The sequence below is a fragment of the Xyrauchen texanus genome, chromosome 39 (assembly GCF_025860055.1).
Source record: "Xyrauchen texanus isolate HMW12.3.18 chromosome 39, RBS_HiC_50CHRs, whole genome shotgun sequence".
Lineage (NCBI taxonomy): Eukaryota > Metazoa > Chordata > Actinopteri > Cypriniformes > Catostomidae > Xyrauchen > Xyrauchen texanus.
Window position 1 is genome coordinate 19933849 of NC_068314.1, and position 12390 is coordinate 19946238.

General features: G+C 37.7%; 1 protein-coding gene across 6 annotated transcripts in view; it reads left to right on the plus strand.

The window, feature by feature from the left end:
- The window catches only part of pbrm1 (polybromo 1), a 29126-nt gene that overhangs the window by 9052 nt on the left and 7684 nt on the right, over positions 1 to 12390 (plus strand). For 3 of the 6 annotated variants that reach the window (XM_052110963.1, XM_052110967.1, XM_052110964.1), the window contains exons 11-22: positions 12 to 228; positions 982 to 1123; positions 2331 to 2425; positions 2639 to 2918; positions 3099 to 3204; positions 7281 to 7920; positions 8422 to 8633; positions 9498 to 9689; positions 9882 to 10039; positions 10140 to 10394; positions 10515 to 10660; positions 12199 to 12356. In XM_052110963.1, the coding sequence (XP_051966923.1) occupies positions 12 to 228; positions 982 to 1123; positions 2331 to 2425; positions 2639 to 2918; positions 3099 to 3204; positions 7281 to 7920; positions 8422 to 8633; positions 9498 to 9689; positions 9882 to 10039; positions 10140 to 10394; positions 10515 to 10660; positions 12199 to 12356 (2601 nt within the window). The remainder of the gene's footprint in view (positions 1 to 11; positions 229 to 981; positions 1124 to 2330; positions 2426 to 2638; positions 2919 to 3098; positions 3205 to 7280; positions 7921 to 8421; positions 8634 to 9497; positions 9690 to 9881; positions 10040 to 10139; positions 10395 to 10514; positions 10661 to 12198; positions 12357 to 12390) is intronic. The other 3 variants (XM_052110965.1, XM_052110966.1, XM_052110968.1) reach the window with 1 other exon arrangement.

Here is a 12390-nt window from a genome sequence, read left to right on the forward strand (position 1 = left end):
ATGTCCTCAAGGCTCTGTTCATTACGATGAGGGTGAATCTGAGGCTGAGAGCATCCACTCCAGCATAGACATGGCAAACCCCATCTTCCAGATGTATGAGGCAGTGCGGGGCGGCAGGAATAGCCAGGGGCAGCTCTTAGCCGAGCCCTTTCTTCAGCTGCCCTCTAGAAAGGACTACCCCGATTACTTCCAGCAAATCAGCCATCCAATCTCTCTCCAGCAGATAAGGTACAGCAGAATGACAGTGGGCATTGCGGGATAAAACAGGAATTTTGGTTTCGAAAAGTCATTTTCTAAAATGACCCCCGCTGTTTCAATCCAGGTGTCTTCAGTGATAAACCCAGATTATGTTTGCTAAACTCAGCCCAAACCCAGATTTGATCAAACATTCTGTTAATTGTCTTATAATTACCAGTAGGTGGCAACATGTTGAGATAAACATAATTAATCACTTGTTCATTCTGCAGTTTTACCAGTTAGTAAGGCATACTTGATGACAGACTGTTAAATTAGTATGCAATTAATGCAAACCAGAACATTTATGTGCATAAATTTAAAATAATTAAAAGTTCTGGAGACGATTTTTCCGCTTATCACGTTACCACACCTAGATATTTTTTAGCTTTTTGTCTCAATATTTTCAGGTTTTCATCCCTTAAACACTCTAGTGTGTCAAAGTCACCCACGGTCCTGTGTGTGCACGTGATGTCTCTGTTTCTGGGAATATAATTTTTTTTTGTAATTTTTAGACAATTTTCTAAGTCAGTGTCTTGTTTTTATTGGGTTATTATGCTATGGTAGGCTGTTCGGCTCTTTGAAATAAAAAAAATATATAATTTGGCAAAGTGAGATGAAACCGTAATGCTGTCAAGACTTAGAACTACCTCATAGCCATGCAGTGACTGAAAAATAGTGACTGTCCTGGTATAACTCTATGTTCATGTTCAAGTTACTTATTTTTTTTTTTTCGTCTCTCTTCAGGGGTAAGATGAAGACTAATGAGTATGAAAGTGTGGAACAGATAGACACAGATCTCAACCTGATGTTTGACAACGCAAAGCGTTACAATGTTCCAAACTCTCAAATCTACAAGCGCGTCATAAAGTTGCAGCACATATTGCAGGTAATACAGAGTACACATATAAACAGTGTTCCATTATGTGCCAGTCGCAGATTTAGAGTTACAGTGTCAGAGGTGCAGTAACAGGGAAAGGCTGGGATGATTGTATAGGCCCTAGACAGATAGAGGACTTTCTATTAAAAAATCTAATAGAAAATATTTTTTAAATAAAGCCTCCTGAAGCATTGGTGCTTGCATTATAAATATATTGAAAATCGATTAAAGGTGCACTTAGTCATTTTCTTTTTGTCATTAAAAAAGTTTTGCTCCTATTGAAATGAGTAGCAATTTTTAAACATGTGTAATAAAAAAAAAAAATATATATATATATATATATATATATATATAGATCAACCAAGAAAATAGCTTTATATTACAAGGGCTTTATATATTAAGTCTAAAAATTCTGTATTGTCTAAATACAATAATGTATATGACAGTGTAGATTAGAAAATAAATGGTTTTGGTCTGAACAGTAACAGTGGAGTAAAAGTATTTGTGTTACTGTACTTGTAATTAGACCACATTTCATTTAAATTACACATAATCAGCTAACTGTTACTTTTATATAGATTACATGATTACATATTAACTACATTACCTTCAGACAAGGGCAATACCATGTTAATTTGTCACATTGTGAGTGTGCCCCTAAATTTTAAAAGAGCGTTTAGACCCTGGAGTAGCGAGTTCATATCCAGGGTGTGCTGAGTGACTCCAGCCAGGTCTCCTCAGCAACCAAATTGGCCCGATTGCTAGGGAGGGTAGAGTCACATGGGGTAACCTCCTCGTCGTCGCAATTAATGGTTCTTGCTCTCAATGATGCGTGTGGTAAATTGTGTGTGGATCGCGCATGCTGTGAGTCTCTGTGGTGTCGTGCACATCGAGCCACGTGATAAGATGAACTATGAGTCTGAACTATTCATTCATGAATCAGACACCGCTACTTCTCTCATGAACTCTCAGTGCCATTCATTTGCAACTATATGTACAAAAGCGACCAGTACATTCTTAAAATTGTGTTTCTGTTCAATTTTATATTCCATGCAAGAAAGAAAGTCATATGGGATCAGAAAGAGATCAGGTTGAGTTAACGATGACACAATATTTATTTATTTATTTTTTCTCTTAAGTCTCTCAAGAGTTCAAGAATATAAAAAGGCACCACTAGTTGATAGTAATATTGCTGTTTGTTTGTGTGTATGTTCAGATGAAGAGAAAAGAACTGATGAGGAGGTATGATGAAGATGGGGACAGTATGCTCTCATCCACTCTTTCTGATGGAGGCAGCATCAAGCGCAAGAGGTACATAATTGCTTCTTGTGCTAATCATGACTGGGAGTGTTATCAAACAAGTCAAACATACATTTACAGATTTACAGAACTTCTTGTAGTTCATCTCAAGGGCTAGTATTTCATCTTTGAACCTTTGTATGTGATACATTGGATCAGCTGTTTCACCTCAGTTGGAAGCCTTTGAGGTCTTCATTGACATAATTGTATTTCTTAACATGGCAGCCACAAGAAGAACACAAAGAAGAACCGCATGAAGGCTCTGTACGCTGCTGTTGCAGAGGCTCGGGAGATGGGCACAGGTCGGAGGCTCTGTGACCTCTTCATGGTTAAGCCTTTGAAGAAAGACTACCCAAACTACTACAAAATCATATTAGAGCCAATGGACCTAAAGACCATAGACCACAACATCCGTTCTGACAAGTATCCCAGTGAAGACACCATGTTGGAGGATATGAAGCTGATGTTTCGTAATGCACGTCACTACAATGAAGAAGGCTCACAGGTGAGTGTGACAGCATATGAGGATTGTTGTTACGCTTGGAAAGACCTTATATAGTAACCTTGTATTAAAAAAACCCTGAATTAATAAACATTGTGAAGCTTTGAACAGAAGCATTGAGGTGTTAAAATACAGACTGCACTATATTTTTCTTGACTTGCATGTTACCTGGTTTGACTCTAGGTTTATAATGACGCCAATATTCTGGAGAAGATATTAAGAGAAAAACGAAGGGAACTCGGTCCCCCGCCAGATGATGATGACATTATTTCTCCAAAGCTGAAAATGAGTATGTTTTAAATGCAGATTACATGTAGACACCTAACTGTGTGGTTCACTTTGTCTTAGTTTTGTTGTCTATTTCTACACATGCATTAATATTTGTAGGATGTTCCATGTAGGAACATTTTTCATCAATGAAATTAAATCCAAATATAATCCAATTTAAAGGAATAGTTCACCCAAAAATGAAAATTATCTTATAATTTACTCACCCTTATGCCATCCTAGATGTGTATGACTGTCTTTCCATATAAGGCAGCATAAAAGTAATCCATACGACTCCAGTGGTTAAAACCATTTCTTCAGAAGTGATATGATATGATATGGGTGAGAAACAGATCAATATTAATGTCCTTTTTTTTACTGTAAATGTCTACTTTCACCAGCCCTCCTAAGAGCTATTTTTTAAGAGTTCTTCTTCTTTTATTTTCAGCGATTCACATTCTTTGTGCATTTTGCCACCTGATGGGCTGGGAGAAGTATTTATAGTTAAAAGGACTAAAATATTGATCTGTTTCTCACCCACACCTGTCATGTCACTGCTGAAGACATAGATTTAACCACTGGAGTCTCGTTGATTACTTTTATGCTGCCTTTATGTTATTTTAGGAGCTTCAGAATTGTGGCATGAAGGTTAGTAAATTATGAGAGAATTTCCCTTATTGTGTAAACTGTTACTTTAACCTCTTAAACCCAGAGCGACCATCTAGTGGGCGCTGATCACGAAAAAAGAACATTACAGTATTACTCAACAACCACTTGCATGACCTGCACAAATTAGGTGTTGTTTTAAAGCTTAGATGCATTACAATGTATATAGCTGATCTGACCAAATCTAAAATACTGCTTTTAAATTTGCTGATAAATTAGATCTGTTCTGTTTTAAACAAATATATGGCAAATTTGCAAAAGCAACAATCATATAAAGAAACCAGTAAAAAAGATCACAAAGATCACACAGCCATGTGTTATATATCTTTGGAAAGGTCTTGATGAGTAGAATATAACAAGCAAATTTGTTTGATATGTACACCAAATTATAGTGAGTATTAGCGTGTGAAATCCAAATGTATTTATTAAAAAAATGATAAACATCCTTTTTGTCACATTTTGCTTTAACTTTTTTTTTTAAATAAACATCATATAGACATATATGGTCATAAAATGACCTATCACTACTTACAGCTGGTGATCTTGAATCAAACAAGCCCCCACGCGACATCATATGTTGTGTAAATCCAGAGATATTGCTCAAAGAATGTCATGAAAGCTACCAAATAACAGCGCGAATATGGACGCTACAGTAAATGTTCTCTGGGAGGTCTTACTGAAATACGATCATTTACATTATAGATGTGTCAGATAGCTCTCATTGGATCTGTAGAGAGTGTCAGATTACATATATATATATATATATATACACACAGTGTAAGTGACCAATTCTCTCAAATTACAAATGGTACACTGAAATTTTATTCTGATTGATATGTTATTTTATAACACTGCAACTCAAAATCAATTATTGTAAGGTGTAATTGTTTTTTTGTTTGGAAATATTTTTATGAAAAATAAAAAAACTGAAATATCTTTATTTCAGAAGTATTCAACCCTCACACATTACAATTTTGCTTTAAGACTTTTGGAGTACATATGTACCAGCTTTGCACACAGTGACAAAGTGATTTTGGCCCATTCTTCGATTTGCTCCAGGTTGTTCAGGTTGGTTACGTGACTTTCTGGACTGCAATTTTCAAATAGTGCCACAGATTCTCAAAAGGATTGAGATCAGGACCTTGACTGGGCCACTGTAGGACATTTATCTTTTTGTTCTTGAGCCACTCCAATGTTACTTTGGCCTTGTGCTTGGGATCAGTGTCCTGCTGAAAGGTGAATTTCCTACCAAGCTTCAGTTTTTTAGTGGATTGAAGCAGGTTCTCTTGCAGTATTTTCCTATATTTTGCTCCATTCATTCTTTCTTCAATTCTAAAAAGATCCCCAGTCCCTGCTTATAAGGAGCATCCCCACGGCATGATGCTGCCACCACCATACTTCACTGCAGGGTGTCTTGAGGCATAGAAAATGTTAGGTTTGCGCCACACATAGTACTTTGAGTTTTGGCCAGAAAGCTCTATCTTTGTCTCATCTGACCATAAAACCTTCTCCCACATGCAGCTGGGTCACTCACATGCTTTGTGGCAAACTCCAGGCATGCTTTCAGATGGTACTTTTTGAGTAACGGCTTCTTTCTTGCCACCCTCCCATACAGGCCAGCGTTATGCAGTGCTTGATGTGGTTGACTGGTGCACCATTATTCCACTCCCAGCCACTGAACTTCTGTAGCTCCTTCAAAGTGTTTGTTAGCCACTCTGTGGCTTCTCTCACAAGTCTCCTTTTTGATAGATCACTGTTTTGAGGGACAGCCTTTTCTTGGCAGTGCCTGTGTGGTGTGGTGTAGCTTCCACTTCCTGATTATTGATCCAACTATGCTCACTGGGATATCCAAACATTTGGATATTATTTTGTACCATTTCCCTAATCTATGCAATTTTATTACTTTATCACTAACTTCTGTGGAATGCTCTTTGGTCTTCATTTTCCTTCAGATTCACAGCCTGACCAATGATCCTTCAACAATGGGTTTTTTATTCAGAAAATGTGATTGCATCTTTAATGATTCACAGGTGGATGCCAGTGGTAAAGTAACTGTGTCCTCGTTAGGGGAATTTCTTTCATTGGTGTAACTTGTCAGCTTCCACAGTACAGGGGTTGAATACTTATGCAAGCAAGATATAATTTTTTTTTTTTGCTTTGCTTTTTTTATATATATTTCCCAACATAAAACCAATATCACCTAACAATAATTGATTTTGAGTACAAACAGAATGAAATTTCAATGCATCATTTGTAATTCAGTAATATGAGATAATTGGTCAGGGGTCTGAATACTTTTGCCAGGCACTGTATATATATATTTTAATGTTAAATAAAACACATTAATTATTGCTTGGAGAAGTTATTTTATAAATAAAAGTCCATCTTGGAAACCATGATTCAATATGCTATTAGTTTGAATTGCTTTATCCTATCAACAAATAGTTTTTTTCCTGGTATAGTTGACATGTTGGAAAACAACACCAAAGTAAATTTGTTGACCATCCAAACTTACTGTCTAAAAGGTATATTGTAAAACTGAATAATAACAAAAAAACAAGAGTTTATTTTTAAGCACTAATGTTTTGTGTTTGTCACCATTGTTGTAGCATATGAGTCTCTGAGTGGGATCCAAATATATTTTCTTACATTTTGAAAGGTTTTCTCAAAATGTATACCATGCAATTGGTGCTCTTTGCATTTTTTTAAAGTTATAAGCTCTTATTTTTGGTATGCCATTTTAGCGGAAATCCGTCAGGTTGTAAAGGGTTAAAGACAAAGCGTGTAAAGGGTTAAAGACAAAGCGTGTAATTTTGCGCCACTACTGGCACCAATCAGAATGGCAATACATGATTGTTTCCCAAATGCATCTACCCCCCATGTGCTATTGTTTATACAGACTAGTATATTTTGTACTAAACAGTTTATCACAGGTAATCCCATCTCCAGTTTATACGTCATTGGGTTTAAAAACCAGAAGTTGACCATATGATGACCCACAAAGCAAACGAGCAATGTTTTGAAAGAGTCACAGAGCCATAGTGTTAATACTCTGTGAAATCAACCTAAGAATGACTTATTCTGGGACTTTGCTAATAAATTACCCAGAAATAAAAAAATTGTCACCACTTACCCTAATGTTGTTTCAAACCCATATGACTTTCTTCTGTGGGCACAAAATAATATTTGTTTGGCTGTATTGTTGCCTCAGTCACCATTTGCATGTATTGCATCATCTATCCATACAATAAAAGGGAATGTTGACTGGGGGTGTCATTCTGCCAGATAGCTCCTTTTGTGTTTCACAGAAGAAAGAAATCATATGGGTTTGGAACGATATGAGGGTGAGTAAATAATTAAAGTACTTTTATTTTGGGGTGAACTATCCCTTTAAGAGAAGCTGTGACTAACCGTGTTCCATTGTAATTCCAGGGAAGAGTGGCGTTTCTTCTAAAAAGTCCAAGTATCTGACACCGCTGCAACAGAAACTCAACGAGCTCTATGAAGCGGTGAAGAACTACACTGACAAACGCGGACGGCGTCTCAGCACAATCTTTCTCCGTCTTCCATCCCGTGCTGAGCTTCCTGACTACTATGTGGCCATCAAGAGACCTATTGACATGGAGAAGGTTAAGAGCCACATGCTGGCCAACAAGTACCAGGATGTTGACGCCCTGGTGGAGGACTTAGTTTTGATGTTCAACAACGCTTGTACCTACAACGAGCCTGAATCTTTGATCTATAAAGATGCATTGGTTCTACACAAAGTGCTTTTGGAGACCAGGAGAGACCTAGAGGGAGGTGAAGATGCACATGTCCCAGATGTAGCACGACTCATTCAGGAACTTATTCGCAATCTATTTGTGTCCGTGCTTGGTCACCAGGATGATGAGGGACGTTGCTATAGCGATTCACTCGCAGAGATTCCAGCTGTTGATCCCAACAATCCCGATAAGCCTCGGGTGAACTTTGAAATCATCAGAACTAACGTGGATAAGTGTCGCTATAGGAGACTGGATGTGTTTCAGGACCAAATGTTTGAAGTCTTGGAGAAAGCTAGACGTCTGCATAGGTGACATTCTATACCCAGTACCCAATTAGAGTTTTAAATATCTAGAGATAAATATTTCAATACCAGTTTGGGCATTAGTAGCCTCGTTGAGCCAGACTTTTGTCTATTGGCATAAAGTCGGATACACATTGCAGCTTATTATTTTACATGCTGTTTAGGGGCAGGTAAATCGGAATTCGGAAGATACCACATCAAGACTGTTGTGGAAAAAATCCTTCAGATTTGTGAACGGTTGTACAAAAAATACTATAAATGAGTTAAAACAGTTGTGGCCAACGGGCCAAATCTGGCCCATTTCAAATTTTCAGTGGCCCTTCAGTCTGGTTAACTCTCTCTGTTATGGACCAATTTCTTTACTTTTAGTTGAATTTTTTTGCCATTTTTTTGTGCATGGAGTGGACATCTATGGCTGAGAGTTGGGCACCAGTTATTTATGACGCATGTATTCAGTGAAATGTATTTCATTGTAAAGTTTTTGTCTATTTTATTTGTGGAATATAGGACAGACTCAGAGATATTTGAGGACTCTGTAGAGCTCCAGCAGTTCTTCATCCGGATCAGAGATGAGCTGTGTAAGAACGGAGAGATTCTGCTGACGCCCGCCCTCAGCTACACCACTAAACACCTGCACAGCGACGTAGAGAAGGAGAAGAAAGAGAAGCTGCCTAAAGAGTATGAAGAGGACAAGCTCAAGAGAGAGGAGGAGAAGAAAGGTACTTTTCTAATGGTATTCACTAACTTAAACTGTATCAGTGGATCCTAACAGCAAACAAACTGTATAAGAGACACGCAGCGGTTCAGTTGTGTGGTGCTAACGACTATTTATGAATCTTTTAATTAGGGCAGGTTGAAATGACGATATACAGTATATCGTGAGGACAATATAAAGTGTCAATCGAAAGAGATTTTGCTATATCGTGTATATCGCGATATGTAAATATTCATATGCAGCATTGGCTTATCTATCAGTGGACAGGGCTTCATGTGAGACTGAAAGTCACTTGTGCTACGCAATCATTTTTGACCCAGAAAAAAAACATGAAAAAACATCTTTCAAATCTCAAACAAGTCAAGTACCTGAAGTGGAGCTTGTTATTAAAACAGGTGCGACATCTGTTTACATAATTTTGGATATTTTCTGCAAGAAGTGTTTATTTTTGTTGCATTTTTTATGTTTTTTGCTTATGTATTATTTTCTATGTTGAATTGCTTTAGGAAGATCTCGAGTAAAGTTTATAATAATATTGGTCAACAACATAGACTGAAATGTGGCATAATGTGAAATTTAGCGTAATGGTAAGAATGATTTAAAACCAAGTTGTTGTCTTTTGTACTTTGAATATTGTCAAGCTCCAAATAAAGAGACAATTAAATAATTATATAATAAATATTTGAAAGTATATGTCACTGACAGAATTACCCAAAAACAATATGTTTATTTAATATATAAGCCGATTTGTATTGATTTTCCCAAAAAATGCACTTTAATGTGATATGTATTGTTATCGTGATACAAAATTACTCATATCGTGATATAATATTTTGGTTATATTGCCCACCCTTACTTTCTTATTGAGCTGCAGAAGCTGAGAAGAGTGAGGACTCGGCAGGTGGTGGGTGGCAGGGAACCTTGCAACGCACCTACAGCCAGGACTGCAGTTTCAAAGACAACATGTACCATGTGGGAGACTATGTGTATGTGGAACCCACTGAACCAAACCTGCAGCCTCACATTGTCTGCATAGAGCGCCTTTGGCAGGACAATGCAGGTATTACACAAAAACTAAGTAAGAAAGTAGATACGTTTTTGCTATGTTGCTATATATATATATATGAATGATGTTGTTCACTAACACTGTTAAAAGAGAATCTAGGCTCTGGTAATCTGATGTTTGAGATGTTTTTAGGGACATACAGTGATTTATTTTTTTGAATGAATTCTGCCTTGTTTTTTCTTTAAGGAGATAAATGGCTTTATGGTTGCTGGTTCTATAGACCCAATGAAACGTTCCATCTCGCTACACGCAAATTTCTGGAGAAAGAAGTTTTCAAAAGTGACTATTACAACAAAATACCTGTCAGTAAAATACTGGGCAAATGTGTTGTCATGTTTGTGAAGGTAAAATCATTCAGCAATGATACCAAAACATGATTCCCTCTAAATGCAACGCATTTTCGTGTTACTAGTGAATTGTAAAACATTATGTGTCTGTTTTTAGGAGTATTTCAAGCTTCAGCCTGACACCTTCAGACCTGATGATGTTTTTGTCTGCGAGTCTCGTTATTCTGCCAAGACCAAGTCCTTCAAAAAGATCAAGATGTGGACCATGCCCCTGAGCTCAGTGAAGTTTGTTCTTCGTGAATTGCCGCTGCCTGTGGTCCGTGTGGCCTCTATGTTTGCACCCAAACAGGATAGCGAAAAGCCCACTGAGGTGGCAGAGGACAGCAAAACTGAGCCTTCTTTTATCGATAAGGTGAGAGCCAGCTGAATGTTTTCCTGCATAATTGTGTAGACTACAAGACAACATTATTATATTTTATGAACTTTAAATGGGTTTACTAGATGTTGTCTGAGCATCAAACTTTCTCTTCAGGAAAGAGAGGATGTTACCATGGAGATCAGTAACGGAGAGCCAGGATGCCAGTACTATGAGCAGCTCTGCTACAACGACATGTGGCTGAAAGTGGGAGACTGTGTGTACATCCGCTCTCATGGGCTTGTACGCAACCGAGTGGGCAGGTGGAGTGCCAATGACAAGACCAAACAGTCACAATTTTAAAGTCAATGTGAAATATTTACTTTCTTAAAGCACATTCCTGGTCTTATTGTGTAAAATTCATCAGTGCATGTTATTCTGCACTGATTTGTTACGAAAAAAAAAGGGTTATAAATGTCTTAGGGTGCTTTCACACTTGGCTCGATTGCTTGGACCGAACCCAAGTTTGTTTCCTTTCCCCTTGCACCCGCTGATCTTTGTTCAAATTTTTTATTTTGGGTCCGAACCACAGTCCGATTGCGTCATCAATGCGAGCACAAGTGGCAGCTGTTTACCACTGTAACTTGGTAACAACTCAAGAAGACATCAGCTATACTCTGTTCCTCTCTTTGTATTTACCACCAAAATTTTACATCCACAGAATGTCACTTGTGTTTGTCTGCCATGGATGCATTGAATGTGCAATGATGTGATGAATGTTAGTATTTGTCTGCAGCGAGACCACAGATGCATTGCAAAAGATGTGAAGAATATGAGCTGCTCTCTGGAGGCAATTTATTTGGAGACAAGCAGGTATGAGAAATCCCTAATACCCATAATAAATTAATCAGGAGCCTGCAAAGACACTAATTATATGTCACCAATAGCAGTTCACTTCCACAATTTGGTACAGTTGCGTTCATATCAGCAGGGAAAGTTCACATGAACCAAACTCAGTGTGCACCAGAGTTCGGAAAACAGCATTCACATTCGCACCAAAAGAGCTAGTGTGAAAGCACCCTTGGTAATCTTTTATCAAATTGTAATAACTTGCTCTGCTTTTAAAATGACTTGTTACCAAGATGCTGATGTTACCAAGCTCTCTTATTTTTCAACCTGTTTTCTCCAATCACTTCCCACAATTGACTGTAAACTTTCATTCAGGTCTGCATTAATGCTGGTATGGACCAACCACTTTTCATGATCTATTCAATTCCCATTGGGTAAAACCACCCTAAATGTTTTCTTGTTGAATATCACTCGGAAATATGTCACTTTACGGAAGTAACGTGTTACGAATGCCGTCGTTGACTTCAAGTAAATTACATCAAATCAAACTTAGTTTGATGTTGAATGCAAAGCCTTTTTGGCTAATTTTAGTTATCTCAGTTTGTACAAACTGTAAATATAAAATAGTAAACATGTATGTTGGTCTATGCTGGTTTGGTGCTGGTCAAGCTGGTTGACTGGCATTGCTATGTTGTTCAACTGCAAAACTTCCGGTTGCTGGCTAATCAAGTCTTGCTGGTTAAGGTAGCCACTAAGTCTTGTTGGGAACACCAGCCTCTCCTGTTGTGTACCAGCATTCAAAACACAACATTTGCTGGTAACTAGCTATGCTTTTTTTCAGCAGGGTAAAATAATATTAACTACAAGATTGTTCTTTATGTACTGTGTAGGACACTGGGTTTCTACCAGCAGACCAGATTGGCTTGTTGCGGTGTTAATATTAGATATATTGCCATATCAACTGTTTAATTACTGTGTCTCCTGATTTATTCGTGGATTTGTGTTGTAATAGAATAGAGAAGTTGTGGGTGCGAGATGAAGCTGCGTACTTCTTTGGGCCCATCTTCATCCACCCTGAAGAGACAGAGCATGAACCCACAAAGATGTTCTACAAAAAGGAAGTATTCCTCAGCAACCTAGAAGAATCCTGCCCTATTACCTGTATTGCAGGTAAGTCTATTTTTACTTACCTTCCAGTAAAATT